General features: G+C 36.3%; 3 protein-coding genes across 3 annotated transcripts; all 3 read left to right on the top strand.

Moving 5' to 3' along the window:
- Positions 1 to 4,277: 4,277 nt before the first annotated feature.
- On the top strand, positions 4,278 to 7,657 carry LOC125189081 (CSC1-like protein ERD4). Its single transcript, XM_048086274.1, has 6 exons — positions 4,278 to 4,797; positions 5,010 to 5,158; positions 5,251 to 5,526; positions 5,631 to 6,475; positions 6,662 to 6,917; positions 7,026 to 7,657. The coding sequence occupies exons 1-6, from the start codon at positions 4,527 to 4,529 to the stop codon at positions 7,404 to 7,406; spliced, it is 2,178 nt and encodes a 725-aa protein (XP_047942231.1). The 5' UTR covers positions 4,278 to 4,526; the 3' UTR covers positions 7,407 to 7,657.
- Positions 7,658 to 10,093: 2,436 nt separating this feature from the next.
- LOC125186573 (phospholipase A1-Igamma1, chloroplastic) lies at positions 10,094 to 11,718 on the top strand. Its single transcript, XM_048082955.1, has one exon. It carries the CDS (start codon positions 10,113 to 10,115, stop codon positions 11,631 to 11,633), a length of 1,521 nt encoding a protein of 506 aa, XP_047938912.1. The 5' UTR covers positions 10,094 to 10,112; the 3' UTR covers positions 11,634 to 11,718.
- Positions 11,719 to 20,834: 9,116 nt separating this feature from the next.
- Positions 20,835 to 22,623, top strand: LOC125187762 (tyrosine decarboxylase-like). Its single transcript, XM_048084393.1, has one exon. The coding sequence runs from the start codon at positions 20,940 to 20,942 to the stop codon at positions 22,461 to 22,463; it is 1,524 nt and encodes a 507-aa protein (XP_047940350.1). The 5' UTR covers positions 20,835 to 20,939; the 3' UTR covers positions 22,464 to 22,623.
- The last annotated feature ends 840 nt before the right edge of the window (positions 22,624 to 23,463 follow it).

Raw genomic sequence — 23,463 nt, 5'->3', positions numbered from 1 at the left:
GAGCAGTATAGGATGTTTTACCGTGTCGCGATAGTCATCTAGTGTTTGTAGTTGTACTAATGTCATGACTGTGTTCGCTCAATGCTTAAATTTTGTGGGAACACAATTGACTACATGTTGTCGTTTGTTTTAGGACACATTGCCTTGCGCCAGCAAAACTTAGGGCAATAGTAGTTGTGTGCACGCTTAGCTAGCACAAGGTCGTGCTTACGATTTAAGTGCTTCTAATGCATATGATTATGGTTAGTGTAAAACATGTGATTATTGTAGGTATTTACTGTATGATTTAAATGCTATTTTATGTAAGGTGACAAAACATGGACACTGCCAGCAATTTGACATTACTGGTCCGGACAAAACAGTTTTGTTCATGTTCCTGTTTTAACAAGAATTGCTGGGCCTATAGTTGGAGCCTTAATTTCTTGTTTATTAATTTATTTTATTTTTGGAAGTGGTCCAAAAAATTTTGATGGATGGCAAAGACACGTGGCAGGCTATTTGGTTGTCAGTAACTGCCGACAAGTTTGCAAATACCGGATGGATAAAATCGATAATTTATCGAGCTTTGTGGGGTCCACGATTATGTGTCGCTTTTCGCCAGCGCATATGAGCGGATTCATTTCTTAGGTGTCGGCAAAGTGGAATAGCTGTAAGTATTTTTATAAGCACTTTTTTTTTTCATTTCTTTGTGTTTATGGCCTTCACTTCATCAAGATATCATTTCTGGCGTATCAAGCATAAATATTGTATGATGGAGCATTGTTGGCAATTGAAACTAAAAAGTTATATTGGAATTATCTCACATGGTGTATAAAGAGAACTGAAATCAATATATAAGTCTTATGAGCCTCTCCTTTTATCACCAATTGGTTTTAGGATAGAATCTCTGGATTTCTTCCATGGTATCAGAGCGGGTCGCCAATTATGGGTCAAATTTAACTGACCCAGCAGTATATCTGGGCTGAAACCGGAAAAATAACAAACCCATCAGTATATCTGGGCTTAAAATTTGGGTCAGTGGTCCAACCGATCGGAAAAAAAATTGAGCCAATTGTCCAATCGATTAGAAAAAAATCCAACCCCTCCAAGGTGAACCTTGAAGGGTTTGAGGGAGGGTGTTGGCAATTGAAACTAAAAAAATATATTAGAACTATCCCACATCGGTGTACAAAGAGAACTGAAAATCACTATATAAGTCTCATGGGTCTCTCCTCCTATCACCAATTGATTTTTGGATGGAACTCATAGATTTCTATCAAGCATAAAATTAGATGTCGGTTTTAAAAATTGGATTGGTAACTGAATGAGCGAAGTTATTGGTTGATGGTTCATCTTCAAAGATATGTGATTATTGATCGAGTCAAAATAACATATATTTCCAATATACTTCCTCTCTTCCAAAAGTTTGTAATTTATTTTCATTTTTATTCTATCGGACGAAATTTTTTGTTTCACTTTTATTATTTGTGAAATATTATTTTTAGGAGTGTATTTTCCATTTTAATAATTCATTCTTACTCGCATTTTATTTATATAAAATTATTTAAAAATAGTAATAGTACTAACGTTTTACTAATTTTTCCACCTCACTCTATTTTTAAAAACTTGCGTCGGATTAAAACATAACAAATTTTATAAAATGGATGAAGTATCATACAGTATTATGGACCACTTAATAAAATTTAGTAAATAATAAACTGAAAAAACATTTTAAAACATAACTCTTTAGTCTTAGTAACATTATTTGTCTACGAGTTTATAGGTACAACTAAGTTCAAATACTACTAAATTATTTTATCAAAATGTCTTAGACATGAACAATAGTTAATAATCACAAAAGATGATATATAAGTTACTCCCTCCGTCCGCGAATAGGAGTTCCGTTTTTCCATTTGGGTCCGTCCACGAATAGGAGTTCCGGTTCATAATTACCATAAATGGTAAAGAGGCCCCACATTCCACCAACCCATTCCACTCACATATCATTTAAAACTAATATATACAAGTGGGACTCCTATTCTACTAACTTTCTTCCACTTACTTTTCTTAACATTTCTTAAAACCCGCACCAATAAGAAATGAGACTCCTATTGTTGGACGGAGGGAGTATTTGTTTGGTATTGTTATTATGATGGGATGATGGTTTGCGAAATGAATTCAAAATGTTGCGCAATAAAGAACAAGTAATAAGAACTTGTTCAATCGTTGGTCGATTTATGGTTGAATTGATCAATTTTTTCGTTTCACAGATGCTCATATATTTTGACAATTTGAATTTACAGATGTAAGACCGATTATTCAAACCTTGCTTGTACTTGTAGGTTTATACTTTATAGTTTATAGTTATACTATTATCAGATATCAAGTGGGACCCATATATGCAAATATTGGCATATGAGAATCATAGATATTTCTGATCAATGTGTGGACAATTAGGTTCCACGCATTATTGATTGTGGTGGAGTCTCACGACAGTTAGCTTAATCAATAAAAGGGGAAAATATCTATAGCTTATTAATATAATAATATGTTTACATAATGAATGCATGGTGTGAAATTAAATATGTTGTGCTAAATCAATAAAAGCATAAAGCAAGGCGACTTTGTGAAAAGCGAGGGCTACCAGCAATTTTAAAATAAAGAAAATCAATTTGATAGTAGTATATTAATAAAAAGAGTAAAAGTAACTTTGAATGCTTCGCAATTAAAAAAAAGATACTCCTAAAAAAACAAGTTGCGAGACATATTGATGGCGCATTTTAAATTAATCTACTTTATAATTACTTTTAGTAATCTAGTTTATTGCAAGATTAAAGCTAATCTTTTCTTTAATTAGACAACAAACTAGTACTAGGAGTAATATACTTGAAATTTTTTTAACGGGATTTTAGAAATTGATATTTAATAAAATAGACAAGCATATAGTAGAAAAATAGAATAAAAAATAAAAATGATTTTTTTTTTGTCAATAAAAGAGACTCCATTATTCAAGTAAAATGAAATAATCTAAAATGAATTGTGATTCAAGTCGTTTGAGACAGAGTATACTACTATGTTATTGGGTTATCCACTATAATTGCATGATTGCTAATTTAATAGGAGTATGCTTTATTACTTTACACCCAATAAAATTTTCATAATTTAGGTATCCCATTAAAATGCATAAAATAGTTAAACAACACACCGATAGAGTACTACACACGGTATGATATACTAATACACACACATGGGACACGTAATAATCAATTCCACGTACCTATCAATTTGGTGACCTCACTGAATAATGATTTGTCCACACTATTTCAAGATGTATCACATATAATAGTTGACATGGATTTTACATTTGAAGTCACTAGAGCATGATTATTTACATATACTCAATTTTCTTGCAACTCAATTTTCCTAATCTCTACCTTCATTAATTCTCATTCACACAATACTTACTAGTGCTACAGCCTACAGTGCTACTTTGGTAGTTATATATTCCATTGAGTTAGAACTCCATTAAATACTACTCTCTCCGTCCCACTTTAGGAGTCCTGGACTGGTTTACTACTTTTGGGTGTCCCATTTTAGGAGTCCCGATTGGAATATTCCATAATTGGTAATAGACCCCACATTCCATTCACATTTTATTATAAAACTAATATATAAAAGTAGGACCTACATTCTATTATCTTTTTTCACCAACTTTCCTTTATATTTCTTAAAATTCGTACCGAACTCAACCTGGACTCCTAAAGTGGGACAGAGGAAGTAATACTTAATACAGAGCGAGTCGTGTAGCTACAAAATATTCTATATCTACAAATTTTATGTTAGTACAGTATAAAATAATATCGAATTAATGCACCAATCTCAAATTATCATTTTATTCATTATATTGCTTTACATCACCATGGTCCAAGGAGGGATGTATGGTTAAATCGTAAACATCGACTCGATATAACATCGTAAATGATGATTAACAATCGATATTGGCCCAAAATCACTAGCAAAACCTTAGAAAATCGATGAAAATTCAACCGAAACCGTAAAAGGCCACCTATTCCGATTGAAACCGATCCGTAAAATTTACTTGTAGGGGCGATTATAATCTCACTCCCATGTAAAAATCTAGCAAAAAGGGTAGTTTAGTAAACTTAAGCATGAAGCTCTCAAAATATCCTCCTCACTTTGCTCCCTTTAAATCCGGCTTACCTTCACTAATCTCGCACACGCACTACACACAGTTTCCTTGTGTCGGAGAAAACCAGATAATAATAAAATAATAAAAAAGTAAAATCTCGAAAACGACAAAATATCATTCATCTGAAGCTCGTTCAAACCCTCGAATCCAGATTTCAGGAGCCTATTTCTTTACATGGCGGTAAAGAGAAAAAGAGAAATTGACAGAAACGCAATCAATTTGCAGATGAGATATTTTCCGCTTTGTTTCTTCTGCTATAAATAAAGCACCCACTATTGCCAACTGCCTCTCCCAACGGTTACTTCCTCTCAACGGCTTCTTCTTCAACTGAGCTGCCATGGATTTCAGCTCGTTCCTGACGTCGCTGGGGACGTCGTTTGTCATTTTCGTGGTGTTGATGCTCATCTTCACCTGGCTCTCCAGGAAACCGGGCAACCACGTCGTCTACTATCCGAATCGGATCATCAGAGGGCTGGAGCCCTACGACGGAATCCGCCTCTCCCGCAGCCCGTTCACTTGGATCAAGGAGGCTGTCTCCTCCACTGAGGCTGATGTCATCCGGCATTCCGGCGTCGATGCCGCCGTCTATTTCGTCTACCTCTCCACCGGTATCTCTCTCTCTCTCTCTCTCTACTGTATAAGCTGCATTAGTGTGGATTTGATCGAATTTTAGGTTTTTTTTTTCGTTTGAGCTAAATGTAGATTCAAATTAGGCTTATTGTTTGGTAGTTGGGGATGTAATTGCAGACTAGATCTATTTAATTTTGCAATTCTTTGTGAATTAGACTGATTGTGTTGAGTTTTATTGGATCTGGTGTAGCACTGGGAATACTGGTTTTGTCTGGTGTTATCCTTCTACCTGTGCTTCTTCCTGTTGCTTATACTGCTGAGATGACAATTTCTGCAAATGAAACCACTAGTGAAGGATCTTTCAATGAACTTGACAAGCTTTCCATGGCGCATATTGCAGTTAGTACTCTCCCTTTCCATTTACTGATGATCAATGTGTTGTGGAATGATGTGTGTGCTTAATAGCCTCTGAATTATGTTTGTGGCTGCAGCAAAAGAGCCACCGGCTATGGGCATTCGTTGCAGCTACATATTGGGTTTCTTTCGTCACGTATTACCTCTTGTGGCGCGCATACAAGCATGTTTCCAGTATGAGGGCCGAAGCCCTTATGTCGTCTGAAGTCAAGAACGAGCAGTTTGCTGTTCTTGTTCGGGACATTCCCCCTCTCCAAAACAGTCAAACCAGGAACGAACAGGTGGACTCGTATTTTAAGGCAATCTATCCAGATTCGTATTACAAGTCAATGGTGATCACGGACAACAAAGTGGTACTTACTTTGACTCTCTTTTGCATCTCTCCATCAATGTTTTGATTCATTTGCGTAGGTGTGTGTTCATATCACATATTGTAACTTGTCATCTTTTTGTTCAGCCCAACAAAATATTTGCGGAGTTGGAAGGATACAGAAAGAAGCTTGCGCGTTCAGAAGCCATATATGCCGGGTCTAAAGGGACTGCTACCCCTGAAGGAACGAGGCCGACTACAAAAACTGGCTTTATGGGGCTTGTAGGTGACAAGGTTGATGCAATAGAGTACTATAATGAGAAGATAAGGGAGTTGGTTCCGAAGTTAGAATCCGAGCAAAAGATTGCCATGAAAGACAAACAGCAACCTGCAGCTGTGATTTTCTTCAATAACAGGGTATCTGCAGCATCCGCTGCACAATGTCTGCATGATACAATGGTGGATAAATGGACCGCCATGGAAGCTCCTGAGGCCCGCCAGTTACTATGGGACAATCTTTCCAAGAATTTCTACGAGAGACTGATTCGGCAATACCTTGTCTATTTCATAGTGTTTCTCACCATCTTCTTTTACATGATACCAATTGGATTGATTTCAGCACTGACTACTTTAGATAACTTGAAGAAGTTGCTCCCTTTCTTAAAACCAGTGTTGGATCAGGCTACAGTCAGGACAGTCCTTGGGGCGTACTTGCCTCAGCTTGCTCTTATAATATTCTTGGCACTGTTGCCAAGTTTCTTGTTGTTCCTTTCCAAGGCCGAGGGCATACCTTCTCTGAGTCATGCAGAAAGGGCCGCCTCCGGGAAGTACTTCTATTTCTCGGTGCTGAACGTATTTATTGGTGTCACAGTTGGCCACACGCTTTTCGATTCGTTGAAAACTATTCAGGATGATCCAAACTCTATATTCGATGTACTAGCAGCAAGTCTTCCTGGAAGTGCTACATTCTTCTTGACTTTTGTAGCTTTGAAGTAAGAATCCTTTTCCTTTCTCAACTACTTGTGGTTTTGTTACTTGATTGTCATTACCTTAGTGACATAATCTCTTCTATGAGTTGGGCTGTTGTGTTGTAATCGAATTTCTACACCATGACAACATATCTTCATCTCGATTATTTGTAGACTGACTCCAATGTTCGACTGACTTTGTTCTTTCAGGTTCTTTGTCGGCTATGGGCTTGAGTTATCACGCATCATTCCTTTAATAATATATCATCTAAAGAAGAAGTATCTCTGCAAGACTGAAGATGAAGTGAAAGAAGCTTGGGCTCCGGGAGATCTTAAGTATGGGACTAGATTTCCTAATGACATGCTCATTCTTACAATCGTTCTCTGCTACGCTTGCATAGCTCCGATAATCCTTATATTCGGAGTGTTGTACTTTGGTTTGGGATGGCTCATTCTACGGAATCAGGTGATTCTCCTCATTCCTCATCCTGCATTTGCTTCTCGTTCTGGTTATATATATTTTCATGTTTACCCGACCCCTGACCCTGCATTTGCCTCTGGTTTCCATCAACAGGTGCTCAAAGTTTACGTGCCTGCATACGAGACCTACGGCCGGATGTGGCCCCACATGTACAACCGCATCGCAGCATCGTTGCTCTTGTATCAAGCCACAATGATCGGTTACTTCAGCGCAAAGCAGTTCATCTACAGCCCGGTTCTGATCCCACTTCCTATTTTGACCCTCCTCTTCATCTACTTATGCACGATGAAGTACTACCGCTTCTTCCAGGTGACAGCGCTGGACGTTGCCTGCCGGGAACTGAAGGACACTCCCAATTTGGAAGGTGTGCTCAGGTCGTACCTCGCACGTAGCCTGAGCGCGGAGAAGGGGACCGATGATGTTCAGTTCGTAAATGATTTGGTTCACGTTTCAAGACCGGGTTCTGTGGTTTGATGTTTTTATCATTTTGTGAATTTGTTTGATGTATGTTACATTTCTTAGGTTTTGTATTATGCTCCTTAGAGTTGTTCTAGCCTTTTGTTCATTGTTTCCACTAGGTTTGTTGTTGAGAAGCTGTGTAAAATGTAGTGCTAGAAAATTTGTTATTTATCGATTTCAGTCATTTCTCTGCCAGAATTTGGTGTGTATTTGTGATTGTGATTGTGGAATTTAGTGAAAAAAAATGTTCCCCTTTCTCCTGATTATTATGGTCTCAATTCTGAAATAACCTCTCTTTTTCTGTTTTGCAGAAATTAGCTATCCACATATTCCTTTATGAAAGTCTTTAAGGCTTAAGCCCGACATAAAAAGATTAAATTTTTAATTAGTTATTCAAAGGAATTATAATTAATAATAATTTTAAATAAAGTGCTTGAGTTGTATACAAGCTGTAGTTTGTTGCTCATCCAAAATTTGTGGGACACTGAACACCCATCTTTGAAAATTGAGCATCTTAACGTGTGTGGGGTTCGATTATTTTTCTCTTTTTCTTTTGAGTTGGCGAATTACTTTATTTATATAGGTGACAAATATTGATTTTCATTGTCTAAGACCCAATCTGTTTTTCAAAGTCCTTCAAACTAGAGCACCACTAGACTAATATGATTGACTAAAATTATACAGTAGTAATTTAATCCGTATAAATTCAAAATAATGTTTTAAATAAAATAAAATGGATTTGAGTTGCCTGAAGTGGAATAATGCATGCTTTTTCCCTAGGCCTGCCTAATTCGGTTCTCTGATTCTAGGGTACTTGAAATCGGAACCGGAACGGACCGAGTAATTGAGGAACGGGAACCGGTTTTTCAGTTCCAGTTCCGGTACCGGTTCTAATGTTCTTAAAAATTCCGGTTCTAGACCTGCTTAATTCGGTTCTCCGATTCTTGGGTACCCGGGATCGAAACAGGAACCGACCGAGTAATTGAGGAACTGGGAAACGGTTTTTCGGTTCCAGTTCCGGTACCGGTTCTAATGTTCTAAAAAATTTTGGTTCCGGTGTCACCCGGAATCGAATAATAAATCAATTTTAGAATTTATAAGATAATAATTAGTATCCCATTATCTTATAGGGGCTGTGTGCGCGCGTGTAACTTGATGTGTGTGTGTGTGTTTAATTTAAGGTGTTGTGTGTATGTGTTTAAGATGATGATGTGTGTGTAGTATTGATTTTAATTTTTAGGTGTTATACTTTTTTATTGAAATATTGTTTTTAGGTTATTGATTTGTATTTTTGTGTTTCTCTCAATTTTTAGGTACAAATTGAGATGTTGAATTATTCAAAAAAATTAAAATTAAAACTACAAATTAGATCCGGTTCGTAATCGGAATTGGCCGTGTAAGTACCTGTCAATTCCGATTCCAGAATTCGTGAAAATTTGTAACCGAATACTCGGTCAAACCGGACCAGATAGAACTGAAACTGGCCGGTTAAGCATGTCTACCTTTCCCTGTTTATTAGTTTGTCCTTGATTTAGCAGCTGAACTATTTGACTTTTGGCAGCAGAGGTTAGAAAGAGACGTATGACCGTTAAATATACATTTTCATTTTGGATTATTTATTTTACTATCAAAGTCGGAAATTTTTATGGATAGTGAGGAAAACGTTTATATTACGTAGTAAAAAAGTACAACACTCGACATGTATATTTATTTTAAGATTTTTTATTACGTTACGGGAGTTGGTCTACTTGCTTTCAGTATTCTATTATTGCTATATATGGTTTAATTATTTTATTGATGGCACCTAAAAATTTTAATTCAGCCAATCATAAGCATTTAACTTTAATTTTTACTTTATGCAGTAATTTAATTTCACACGATAAATTCAATAAGTTATCGATTTGGCCTAAAATCTTATCGGATTGGAAAAAAGGACTTCTATTTGAACGAATTGATCAATTTATATATACTCTCTCTGTCTGCGAATAAGAGTTTCGTTTTTCCATTTTGATCCATCTGTGAATAGGAGTCTCGGTTCATAATTACTATAAATGGTAAAGAGGCCTCACATTCCACTAACTCACCCCACTCACATACTCCCTCTGTCCGCGAATACGAGTTCCGTTTTTCCATTTTGGTCCGTCCGCGAATAGGAGTCCCGGTTCATAATTACCATAAATGGTAAAGAGACCCCACATTCCACTAACTCATTCCACTCACATATCATTTAAAACTAATATATATAAGTGGGACCCATATTCCACTAACTTTCTTCCATCCACTTTTCTTAAAACCCGTGCCGGAAACAAATAAGACTCCTATTCGCGGACAGAGGGAGTATCATTTAAAACTAATATATACGAGTGAGACTCATATTCCACTAACTTTCTTCAACCCATTTTTCTTAACATTTCTTAAAATCCGTGTCGGATAGAAATGAAACTCTTATTCGCGGACGGAGGGGGAGTATTCAACTGTTTTATTGAGTTCCTCATTTTTGGTCAGTTTCGTAGACGGAGCCCACGAGGGAGGAGGTGGGACCCAACCGCGTTGATTGGTCAAACCATCAAACGTTTAATGCATTATGGAATAGTACAGATTAGTTTATTTCAAATATTTTTCACAAGTCAAAAAAAAAAACCAATTAACAAATCCCACTCCTTATATATATACACAATCCCCATTTCTTCACTCTCAAAACCTCAAATTAGAAGAAAAAAGATGGCTACCACCAATTCATTTCTTCCCCACCACAACCACCTCCGCACCGCCCAAAATTCCCACCGCCCATCCCCCGCCGCCTTCGCCTCCTTCCAGGATTTCAAAATCGGCAAGGATCCGGCCTCAAAACGCGCCGTCAAGCTAGCGGAATCGATCTCGCACATGCTGAATCACCAGATCGAGAAGACGATCCAGAAATCGATCGAGACCTCGAACGCAAACGTCTCCAGCTTCAAGGAGAAGCACGACACCCCCACCACCTCCCCCAAGGAGAACATCTCCTCGATCTGGCGCGAGATCCACGGCTCCGGCGACTGGGACGGCCTCCTCGATCCCCTCCACCCCTGGCTCCGCCGCGAGATCGTCAAGTACGGCGAGTTCGCCCAGGCCAACTACGACGCCTTCGACTTCGATTTCTACTCCGAATACTACGGCAGCTGCCGCTACAGCCCCAGCCGCCTCTTCGACAAGCTCGGCCTCACCTCCCGCGGCTACTCCGTCACCAAATACATCTACGCCATGTCTCAGATCGATCTCCCCCAATGGCTCGAGACATCGCGATTGGTCAATTCGTGGAGCTCCGATTCCAATTGGATCGGATTCGTCGCCGTCAGCGACGACGCCGAATCGGATCGGATCGGCCGCCGCGACATCGTCGTGTCGTGGCGCGGCACGGTGGCGCCGGCGGAGTGGTACGACAATATGCAGCAGGACCTCGAGCCGATCGGCCAGGCCGACGCCAAGGTCGAGCATGGCTTCCTCAGCATCTACGCTTCAAAGTGTGATACCTCGAGGTACAACAAGTCAAGCGCCTCGGAACAAGTCATGACCGAAGTGAAAAGACTAATTAACCACTACAATAAATTAGGGCAAAAAGTAAGCCTAACCATCACGGGCCACAGCCTAGGCGGCGCATTGGGCCTACTAAACGCGTACGAGGCCGCGAAGAATTTCCCCACGCTGCCCATCAGCGTGGTCTCCTTCGCGGCCCCGCGCGTCGGGAACATCGCGTTCCGCGACGAGCTGTACCAAATGGGGGTAAAGACCCTCCGCGTGACACTAAAGCAGGACGTGGTGCCACGGATGCCCGGGATCGTGTTCAACGAGGGCTTGCAGCGGTTCGACGACATCACGGGCACGTTGGAGTGGGTGTACACGCACGTAGGGGTCGAGCTGAAGGTCGACGCCCGGTCGTCGCCGTACCTTAAGAAGGGATTGAATTTGATAGGGTTTCATATGTTAGAGACGTATCTGCATTTAGTGGACGGATACCACAGTAGTAATTCGGATTTTCGGGTCGATTCGAAGAGAGACGTGGCGTTGGTGAACAAGGATTGTGACATGCTAGTGGATGAATTGAGAATCCCACCTAATTGGTATCAATTGGCCAATAAAGGGTTGGTCCAAAACCAACATGGGAGATGGGTCAAACCCGAGAGAGATCCGGAAGATATACCATCACCGACCAACGAATCATATGCAAATAATATTAGTGTTGAATATAGTTCTAAATTGTTATGAGTTTGATTTAGTATTTGATTAGAAGTAGTATGATTTAGATAACTGAGTTTTGTATATGATGAAGGAATATATCTCAGTTGGTTTATGGAGTGGCTTAAACTTTTCACATTTATGTTTTTATACATATATATAGATGTTTTGATAAAAAAATAAGAGTAACTTGGTATATGAACCTTGAAAATTTAAAAGACTATTTGATGAATAGATAATATACTGTTTTGACATGTCCAAATGTAACATTCTATCGATCGACTAATTCGATCTGGTCCAAGTTACGTAAAATATCTTAAAATTTGATCAAATTTCGTTTCGTTCCGTGAATTTATAAATCATCTAGAAAAACTATGAGTTGAAGTTCAGATTTATTCTCCCTTGACAAAACAATGCAATTAACTACATGCAATATATTATTGATGTTTTTGGACCAAACAATAACTTTTTTTTTTCATGAATTTGATGGCATTATTTAACTCATTGACAGTGACATCAATTATGATCTTAATATGATTACTAAATAGATACTTGTGTGATAGCAGAATTAAACTTTGTGATTTTTTAGACGATTAGACTTTTAATCCATAACAATCAACATATATACACAAGTTATTCAAATTTATAGGGAGAAAAGCGAAGTTCTTTCTTGATGGCGAAATACTTGTTGAGCTACAAATTTAATCTCGGATACAATCATGCAAACCGAACATCCCCTTAATGTTTTGATGATTTTGGTAATATATTTGAACCTATTAATTACTAAATTGAAATCTATGAATTTGGACGGAAACTAATTTTTTTTGACTCACACCCTATTAGTAATTTTTTTGACTCTGATTTAGATTTATATTCACACGAAATAATATAAAACCGTACAAAATTTGAACAAAAAATCACATTGCTATATTTTTAGCGTTGTCCTTAATCCTATTTTTCCTGCGAATTTTTCGACTTTTTGTCTCTCTCTTGTGGGGTTTTTGACAAATATTTTGACAAATTTGGACGGAAATTGCATGCGACATCACACATTTATTAAGCCAACTAAGTTGTTGACTCTAAATTATATTGGGGCCCAAAACATGCAGTGTGTAGACTGTTTTCCTGATTTACTTTATTATTTCATTTAGCTTAAACTTTTATTTCCCAAAAATAGGTTTAAGTAATCAATAGTATGTTGCACAATGTGCCCATAAATTAATATTCATTTCACTTTACTTTGTCACTACCTCTTGTTAGAAATTCTTATCACCATTTTATGGTACATGCTTAAAATTATATACTACTCCCTCCGTACACCAAAATTTATCCCATTTTTTCATTTCCGTCCATCCTCCAAAATTTGTCCCATTTCACTCTTAGCATTTTTGATAGTGGACCTCATATTCCACTAACTCATTCCTATTCACATTTTACTATAAAACTAATATATATAAGTAGGACCCACAATCCACTAACTTTTTCAACTCACTTTCCATTACATTTCTTAAAACCCGTACCCGGTCAAACCGGGACGAATTTTCGTGGACGGAGGGAGTACGTCATATCAAACACTGATTCATAATTAAGTTACCTGTTGAACAATAAAGGGAAATTGGTCTCTAAAACCATGAACTTTGCTTAAAATTTGGTATTTCCCATGAACTTTGAAATTGGTATATAATATCACGAACTTTGCATTTTGTTTGGTATTTCCCACGGCATGTTTATTGCTATATTTGACTAACTTACGAGGCTTTTTTATCATACTTGACACAATTAAATCAACGTAGTTTTCAACGTAACTTTTTATGCTACATGTTATGAACTTAAAAAGTGGTTTCAAATATTATAAAACATATCAAGGTTGCCTATATTAAATAAGATTTTGATGAAAATATCTTATTTGAGTGAGTTTGGGAAATACCAAACAAAATGCAAAGTTCGTGATATTATATACCAATTTCAAAGTTCATGGGAAATACCAAATTTTAGGCAAAGTTCATAATTTTAGAGACCAATTTCCCAACAATAAATTACATGACAGCAGAAATACTTGTTACATAATCCATTTTATTAGTTTGATCGAATTCTACACGTGAATCCCTATTTTTGGTATTTTTGTGTGTCAGTTTAATGCACAAACAATTCTAGTTACAACTCTTCCATAGAGAAAGCTAATAAATCATTATAGAATTGTGTATATATATTTTTTACAAGAGTAAAAGTCAATTTTAGTCCTAAATATATGGTCAAAATATGAATTTAGTCTAAAATATTCACTTTTTGAAAAACAGGTCCATAACAAATGAAATCCTTGTCAGAGTGGTTTTTTTTTTTACGGTTCCGTCAAAAAACTAACGGTCATGCCACTGTGCAATTCGCTTTGGCCGTTAGTTTTTTGACGGAACCGTTAAAAAAAGGACTACTTCGTCAACATTTTCATTTGTTATGTACTTATGGATCTGTTTTTCAAAAAGTGAATATTTTTTTATCAAATTCATATTTTGGTTATATGTTTAGAATCAAAATTGACCTTTACTCTTATACCGTAACAAAAGAGTTCAGTTTTTACACTCTTTTTACTTTATAAAATTTGTGTAAATTATGGAAAACTGTTTTTTTCCAAGTTCATATTTTTGAAAATAAAAAAATTCGAGAGTTAGGATGATGAGTAGGTGGTATATTTTTTATGAAAACAAACAAAAATAATGGCTATTGTTGATGACGAAATACTTAGTTTTTTATATCCTTCCGACTCATCACAAGATTCACGTATATATATGATTTATATGTTTGATTTCGTGTACCCAATCTTCATCTTCATATAAATAATCCACGACAATGAACAATTATTATGTCTTCTGATTTAGTTATCTATCTAATAATAATTTCTTCACGTTCCCCTTCTCATAGTAAGGAAATACTATTAAAATGTCATTTTTAGTAATGACAACCCTATAAAACCCGATATCTATATATTCAAGAAATCCCATTTTTGTGATGATGAGAAATCGGTTGTAGTCTTGTAGATATGTCATGAACAAAGGTACAAAAGAACCAAATAACAAGTATTTCATTTACGTGATGATAATATTAAAAACTCATACATGTATTTCATTTACGTGCACACCAACTCCACAAGGACCACAATTCTCTAACTTTTAGTCCTTGTGACAGGAGTTAATTATAAATCTGGATTTGCTGAGGAATTTAAAGGAGAGAAGATTTGCAAGCTGAAGTGAACACTGTATGGGCTAAAACAGTCGTCTAGAGCTTGGTTTGGAAGGTTTACAGAGGTGATGAAGAAGTGTGGGTACAAGCAAAACAATTCTGATCACACACTGTTTCTAAAGAAGAGAGAAGGAAAAATCACATGTCTAATCATCTATGTAGATGATATGATCCTCACTGGTGATGACGAAGAGGAGATGGATCGACTAAAGAAGAGTTTATTCACAGAATTTGAAATGAAGGACTTAGGACTGGTGAAGTACTTTCTAGGTATAGAAGTGCTGAGATCGAAAAAATGGATCTTTATCAGTCAGAAGAAGTATGTTCTTGATTTACAGGCTGAAACGGGGCTACTGGAATGCAAGCCAGCTGACACTCCTATGGTTCAGAATCACGGTCTGCAGATAGTAGAAGGAGCTGAAGCTACTCACCGCACTCGATATCAGCGTCTGGTTGGGAAACTGATATACCTATCCCACACGGGACCTGTCATAGCTTATGCAGTTGGAGTAGTCAGTCAGTTCATGCATGCGCCTCAAGTAACTCAATGGGAAGCACCACTGAGGATCGTTCGATACTAAAGGGGACTGCGGGCCATGGAATTTTGTTCGAGAATTATGGACATTTGGAGATTCATGGGTTTACAGATGCTGACTGGGCAGGAAATTCAAATGACAGAAAATCAACTGCTGGTTATTTCACCTTTGTAGGAGGAAATCTTGTCACAGCGCGGAGCAAGAAACAAAAGGTGGTAACACTATCGAGCGCTGAAGTAGAGTTCCGAGGAATCAAGAGTGGATTGACAGAGATTTTATGGTTGAAGAAGTTGATGATAGAGCTGGATTTGAACTCACATAAATCGTGTAAGTTGTTTTGTGATAATAAGGCGGCAATTAACATATCTGAGAATCCAATCCAGCATGATCGTACTAAGCATGTCGAGGTGGATCGACATTTCATCAAGGACAACATAGAATCCAAGACGGTAGAACTTCCTTTTGTGAGGTCTGAAGACCTGAAGACCAGTTGGCGGGTATTCTTACAAAAGCCGTTGATGCTAGGAGCTTCCGTGAAGTATTGGGCAAGTTAAGAATGAGTGATCCCATTACTTAACTTGAGGGGAGCGTTGGAATGAATCAATTAAAAGAGAACAAGATTGATTGAGATCGCATAATTAAGGGAATTGATATATTTTCCTATTGTGTAATTAGAGCAAATCTTAACATGTATTATCCTTCTCTAAGCCTATTAAAAGGCGTGAATATTGTAATGACCAGTGAACAATTTTGAATGAATACCAAATCTTCTCAACAGGACGTTTTCTGAAGCCCAGCACCTTATTAGAGGGGTCGGCGGAAGGTGTTTGGTACCTGTGCGCGAGATAGTCTTCCCGTCGAGCAGCTTGGGGGTAGGGTTTCTTCATGCGCAGCCCACGGGAATCTTCCCGTCGGACTTTGTGTGAAAAGGTTTTATGGTTTGAGAAATCTATAACACAAACTTGTTATTCATTGATCGACAACCTATTTATAATACTAGAATATTACTATCATAATTTATCTAATAAGAAAACAATCTATGGGAAAAATATGATGAATCAAAAAATAAATAAATCCTGTGATGTAGGATCATATCAACACGCCAATCTTTTTATATTTTTGAATTTATAAGTGCGACTTTTATTTCATTTATAGTACTACATTGTATGCACACTATCACAATAAGGTTTCTTAATTTACAGACTATCATAATAAGGTTTATTATTGTTTCCGATTGTTGACTTGGCACCCCAAAACCTTCTGCGTAACTTAACTTCGTAAGATAAATTGTGTCGCAAATATAATTCATTATAAAAGTAGCAAAATACAATCATTATATTACTAGGTTTGAATTTTTCTCTGTCGATGAACTCCTATGGCCGCATAGGCCACATCAAAAAAAATAAAATTAGATAATAAAATATGATAACTTGGACTGAGTAATGAGAGCTAGAGACGAGTTCAATTCAAATTTACGTGACATACTAACAAATTAAATCGGCTAATTAATACTAAATTATCTCAAATTCAATAAAGTTTCTAAATATATTTTTAAAAAATAAGATCTCTTAAAGTTAACAAGTGATTAAGCAATACTACTATTTTAAAAATAAGATAATCTTTTACTTATTATTAGAGAAAGGTTATCAAATTTTAGATCATTTGAAGTTTAAGTCTATTAAAGAGCCTAAACAATATATGTATTACTTGTAAATAGGAGTATAATAATAAGAATAAAAGTAGATAACAAGTTAAAAGTTAAACCATAAACAATTTTAATTTTTATTATATTTTTAATTAATAATAGAAGAAATTGTAATTTACTTTTAAACTTTGACACAATAGAAGAATCTGTAATTTACTTCTAAATTTTGTCAAAGTCTCATATTACAAATTTGCAATGTCAAAAAAGTCTATTTTAATTTGTGTACTATCAATTACTTATACTTATAATATCTCAAATTCAATAAAGTTTCTAAATATATTTTTAAAAATAAGATCTGTCAAAGTTAACAAGTGCTTAAGCAATAGTACTAGTATACTTTATTCTCTCTACCTTTTTTCTTTTTCTTACTTTTTTATCTATTTATTTAACACACTCAACATTTATTTCTTAAACTCCGTGCCGAAAAGTTCCGCCTCAACTATGAGGGAACAGAGGGAGTAGATTATTAGTCTAATAATGAAACTTAGCTAATAATGTAATATTTTAGTAAAATAATGTAGCATAAAAGTGTAATAATGTAACTTGACTAATAATGTAGAATTTTAGTCTAATATGTAGTTTATCACAACCATCCAATCCAATGATCCATGAGTTGTGATCTGTTTGATGCTTAATTCTAAGGAGGTAGTAGGACCTTAACGTTCCCCATATATATATTTATGTTATTTATACTAAAATTTAAAAAGAATGATTGTATGAACAAGATTTGATTGTGGTGAAGTTTAATTGTTTTGGACTTTTTGAAGTAGTTGAACACTAGAATTATTTTTTTGAATATTTTGGATATAATAGATTTTTTTTCCGGTGTAACGGTATGTCATAACCTCCTTTTGGTTATTGTTAGTTGTGAGTCTTTAGTGTAGCTCAATAGTTTGTTGAACGCAGTTACTTGTATTCACTTCTCTACATATACTTCTTCTACTTGAATTAGTTAAAAATTCACGAGTGTATTCGTTCTGTCCAATTCACTGTTACTCCATTCTACTTTACTGTTACATTTTCTTTGCTTCACTGCAATTGTATTTCGTTCTTGCTACTCTTTGCTGATTTTGTAACACCATAACTTTTAGTCTTTGTTACAGGAGTTTGTTACAGGAGTTAATTACGTAAATGATTATTCTTAAATTGTAGTTCTAATAAAATTTGATTTCATGATTACCCTTTTGTCTAAGTTTAAAAATATTATAAATTTATAGCATCTATTTTTCTTTCTTCACTCAATAAATAATCAGTCATAACTTTTGATCTACTTAAATTGACGTATCTTCAATAAAGACGCAAAACACAAATTATATTGAACAAATAATGATTTTGGTATAAAATTATTCGGAAAATTGTGAGTCGGACTATTGTCTGAATAACGGAAACAGGTATCGACCGTATTATTAGTAGGGGAGTGATCAATTGCTAACTCATTATTTAATTGCTAACTATAACTAATTTAAGGCCACATGATTTTAAAAAACGTGTGGTCTATAATTTGCCACGTGTAATTTTCGTTTTTATTAATTAAATCGAAAAAAATTAAAAAAAAAAACGCCAAATTAGGGTTTTGGATGAAAATGTCAATATAGTGTTTCGAAAATATTAACACAATGCTTTGAGAATGTCAACACAAATTTAGGATTGACATTGTATATGCTTTATATTGACATATTATCTTAGCTGTATTGACATTAGCCTGTGTACGAAAAATATGAAAATTCTAGATTTTTTTTTCAAATTTTAACGTCGGAACACATGCATGTAGTATATCATTGGAATCCTTATAAAATTATCTTTAATTTGATACATGTTATATGAATTTAAAGTTTTGGGATTTCTTTTAAAAGTTAGTTATAACTAACTTGACATTAATACCCCAATTGATTTTTATTGGAATTAATCATATAGCCTTATTGATGTTTTTTGTTGATCGTATTGACGTTTTGTGGTTAATGATCTAGGCCTTTAATTTAAATATCTAATGACTATTATTGAGTTGTAGTTAGCAATTAAGCATTGAGTTAACAATATAACACTCTCCATTATTAGTATATTCAGATTTGGGCTTAAAAGTTAGCATAACAAAATTTGGGCTATAATTTTTAATAAGCACGTTTTAAACTTTAAGTCCAACTCAATTGCAAGACCCATCTCATTTCATGAAGTGATTTATTCTTGTTGTTTTGTACTCCCTCTGTCCCAAGAAAAAGTTGAGTCGTATTCCTTTTTAGTCCGTCCCAATAAAATTGAATCATTTCATTTTTAAAAAAAGACAAAACATCTAATCACTCTTACTTTATTTCATCATTTACTTTACTCTAAAATATTTCCTACTTTTTTCATCTCTCTTATTAATTTAATATAAATTCTTAATTTTCATGCCCAAAAATTTTGTATCAACTTTTATGGGATGGAGGTAGTTCTATGTCTTTACATAGTAGAATTAATATCAGAACCCTAAAGCTCATGTATTTGTGTTGGCTTAGTGATAATATCGTTAATACCAAGGCTAAAGGCTCATATATAAATCCACTATAATGCGACTTTTAACTTTTTTTTTATAAACAAAAACGTTTAAATTTCAATACTAAATAAACACAACTCAGAGGACAAATTGCAAGTTCTGTTTTAAAAATTTTTTGCCTCAAACATATACTTCCTCTGTCTTGCCGAAAACTTCTCTTGGACATGAAATTTAAAAAATAATATTAAAAAGTTAGGTGAATAGAGAATAAAATAAGAGAAAATATACAACAAATGAAATTATTAAAAGAGATATGCATGTGTATTTTAAAATTTAAAATTACTAAAGCAAATAATATAAACATGCATCATATTCTCTCCAGAAATCTCTAGCTCTTTCACGATATATTTTTATTTATCATGTGCCCGACTCAATGAATAATCAACACTCCCCTGCATTTATATATTTTAAATTTATTTTAAATTCTCGTATATAAAATATATATGCACGTTATTATTTCAAAATTTCAAACTCAAAATTTATAGCAATAAATACCTACTGAAGTAAATTATAATATTGACCCATGTATGCACTATTTGTCTATTTCCAATTCCAATGGCGACCTTCTTCACCAATCGCGTGTAAATTAAGCTAGTAGATTCAGGCTTAGTTGGTAAAATTTCACCATGTTTGGATTTAAGTATATCTAAAACTTATTGTCATATTTATTATACTACATTTTATTAATATTTTTGAATTTTAAAGTGCGACTTCGTTCCATTTATAGTTTGTTTACACACTACCACAATTAATGTTTCCGATTGTTGACTTGGCAGTTGTGAGTTGACACCCCAAAACCTTCTGTGTAACTTAACTTCCTAAGATAAAAAAAATTGTGTCGCAAATATAATTCATTATAAAAGTAGCAAAACACAATCATTATATTACTAGGTTTGATTTTTTCTCTGTCGATGAAATCCTATGGCCGCATAGGCCACATCAAAAAAATAAAACTAGATTAAAACATGATAACTTGGACTGAGTAAAGAGAGCTAGAGACGAGTTCAATTCAAATTTACGTGACATACTAACAAATTAACTCGGTTAATTAATTAAAATACAATGCAAAAAATTATATAATGCCGTCCAGCAACACACTCTATTATTAAAAAAAGTGAAATTTCAAATTAAATTAGATATCTCAACTTCCCCATCTACTACCATAACACGTCCACGACCTTTTCTTCACTCACTATGTATATATATGCATTAGCCATATTCCTTCCTTCATATACACAAACCATAAAAAAACACAATCCTCATTCATCTACCACTCCCAAATTATTCTTTCAATTTCTCAAGTTTGTAATTCAATTCCAAATTCTTATCTAATGACTAACATGTACAATCGGAAATCGAAAACCAGTGATATCGCCACAATGAAACCCCTAGACCCAGAGGAGTTCAGGAGACAAGGTCATCTAGTCGTTGACTTTCTCGCAGATTACTACAAGAACGTCGATAAGTACTCAGTCCGCAGCCAAGTTGAGCCGGGATACCTGAAGGACCGGCTACCTAACTCGGCCCCAAACGAACCGGAACCGATCGAACAAATCCTCCACGACGTTCAGAACGACATCGTCCCCGGTCTAACACACTGGCAGAGCCCTAACTACTTCGCCTACTTCCCCTCGAGCGGAAGCATCGCTGGATTCCTCGGGGAAATGCTGAGCACGGGATTCAACGTGGTCGGATTCAACTGGATGTCGTCTCCGGCCGCCACCGAGCTCGAGAGCATCGTGATGGACTGGCTCGGGAAGATGCTCCAGCTTCCGTCGGAGTTTCTCTTCTCCGGCGGCGGCGGCGGCGTGTTGCAGGGGACCACCTGCGAGGCCATACTCTGCACAATGGTCGCCGCCAGGGATCGAGTCCTGAAGAAGATTGGGAGAGAGAACATCAACAAATTGGTTGTGTACGGATCGGATCAGACGCACTCTGCTTTGCAGAAAGCAGCTCAGATTGCCGGAATCAACCCTAGCAATTTCCGCGCCGTGGCGACGTCGAGAGCCACCGAATTCGGGCTCACAGCAGAGGCATTTCGGGCTCAAGTCGAATCTGACGTGGAATCAGGCCTGGTTCCTCTGTTTCTGTGCGCAACGATCGGAACGACGTCGTCTACCGCAGTAGATCCGCTCGGCCCGCTCTGCTCTGTGGCGAAGGAGTTCAAAATTTGGGTGCACGTCGACGCCGCCTACGCCGGAAGTGCCTGCATCTGCCCGGAATACCGCCATTTCCTCGACGGCGTTGAAAACGCCGATTCCTTCAGCTTCAACGCGCACAAATGGTTTCTCACAACGCTCGATTGCTGCTGTCTGTGGGTGAAGGATCCAAGCGCGCTGGTGAAAGCGCTCTCGACATATCCGGAATATCTAAGAAACAAAGCTTCTGATGAGAAATCGGTGATCGATTACAAGGATTGGCAGATCACTCTGAGCCGTCGATTCAGATCTCTGAAACTATGGCTCGTGATCCGGAGCTACGGCGTCGCGAATCTGAGGAAATTTCTGCGGAGCCACATCAAAATGGCGAAGAATTTCGAAGGATTGATCGGAATGGACAAGCGATTCGAGGTGGTGGTGCCGAGAAACTTCGCCACCGTGTGCTTCCGCATTTCGCCGATCGAGATCAGCGGAAATCACCAGATCGTGTCAAAGGAGTTGGCGGCGAACAATATAAACGCGAAATTACTGGAAACGATAAACGAATCGGGGAAGATTTACATGACGCATGCGGTGATCGGAGGAGTTTATGTGATGCGGTTTGCCGTCGGAGCCACCTTGACGGAGAACAGACACGTCATCTTGGCTTGGAAAGTTGTTCAAGAACATGCAAACGCCCTCTTAAATTCCTCTTAAATTTTAGCATATTGGTTTATTTAATTTAATGTGCATTTTAATTTGTAGAAATGTAAGTCCTATTCATAATAAATTTTGGAAGGAAAATAATATTTTTGTTTTAAGATTCGTATTCAAAGAACTAGTGGGCTCAATCTTAGTTGGTATATTTGGTGGACCATTAACTTTGGGGTTTTCGATGGGCTTGAGAAAACTAGACATTTCTAAAGAAATCAATACTCAATAATTTAGAGATAAGAGTACTTTCAGAAATCAATACTCAATAATTTTTGATAGGTGCAGAAGAACATGTGACTTGAATTAGTTAAAGTTACATGCTTTATTTAATTATTAGTCCATTATTTTTGTAATTGTTTGGTGACTTGAATCACTGAATGTATCAATGTCGATCTAATATTCCTTACAAATTTCAGTAGTGGGAGAGAACAAATCTATGGGCTCACACTTCGAATTCTTGTTGTATATTATTCGTCACTGGTATCTACTCTCGCGTGATGCACGGTCCAATTAATTTTACGAAAACTAATTTAATATATCACTTTATCACTCGTATTTGAAAACTTAAAAAAAACTAAACTTGCGAAACTTAACATCTACAAAATATTTACAATAGGCATATATAGACTACATATGTATTTGTTCTAAAGTTTTCATCCTATTTTTTTCTCTTCTAGAATTCTCTACTTTTTCTCATATATTCTATTTATTCCTAAATATTTCTATTATAAATTATCTTCAAATTTTAATTTTAATTTTCAAAGGATTGATCGGAATGAACAAGCGATTCGAGGTGGTGGTGCCGAGAAACTTCGCCACCGTGTGCTTCCGCATTTCACCGATCGAGATCAGCGGAAATCACCAGATCGTGTCAAAGGAGGAGGCGGGGAACAATATAAACGCGAAATTACTGGAAACGATAAACGAATCGGGGAAGATTTACATGACGCATGCAGTGATCAGAGGGGTTATGTGATGCGGTTTGCCGTCGGAGCTACCTTGA

Source organism: Salvia hispanica, chromosome 5 (genome assembly GCF_023119035.1).
Source record: "Salvia hispanica cultivar TCC Black 2014 chromosome 5, UniMelb_Shisp_WGS_1.0, whole genome shotgun sequence".
In the NCBI taxonomy this organism is placed as follows: domain Eukaryota; kingdom Viridiplantae; phylum Streptophyta; class Magnoliopsida; order Lamiales; family Lamiaceae; genus Salvia; species Salvia hispanica.
Note: the sequence above shows the minus strand (reverse complement) of the source record. Positions and strands in the feature narration are given on the sequence as shown.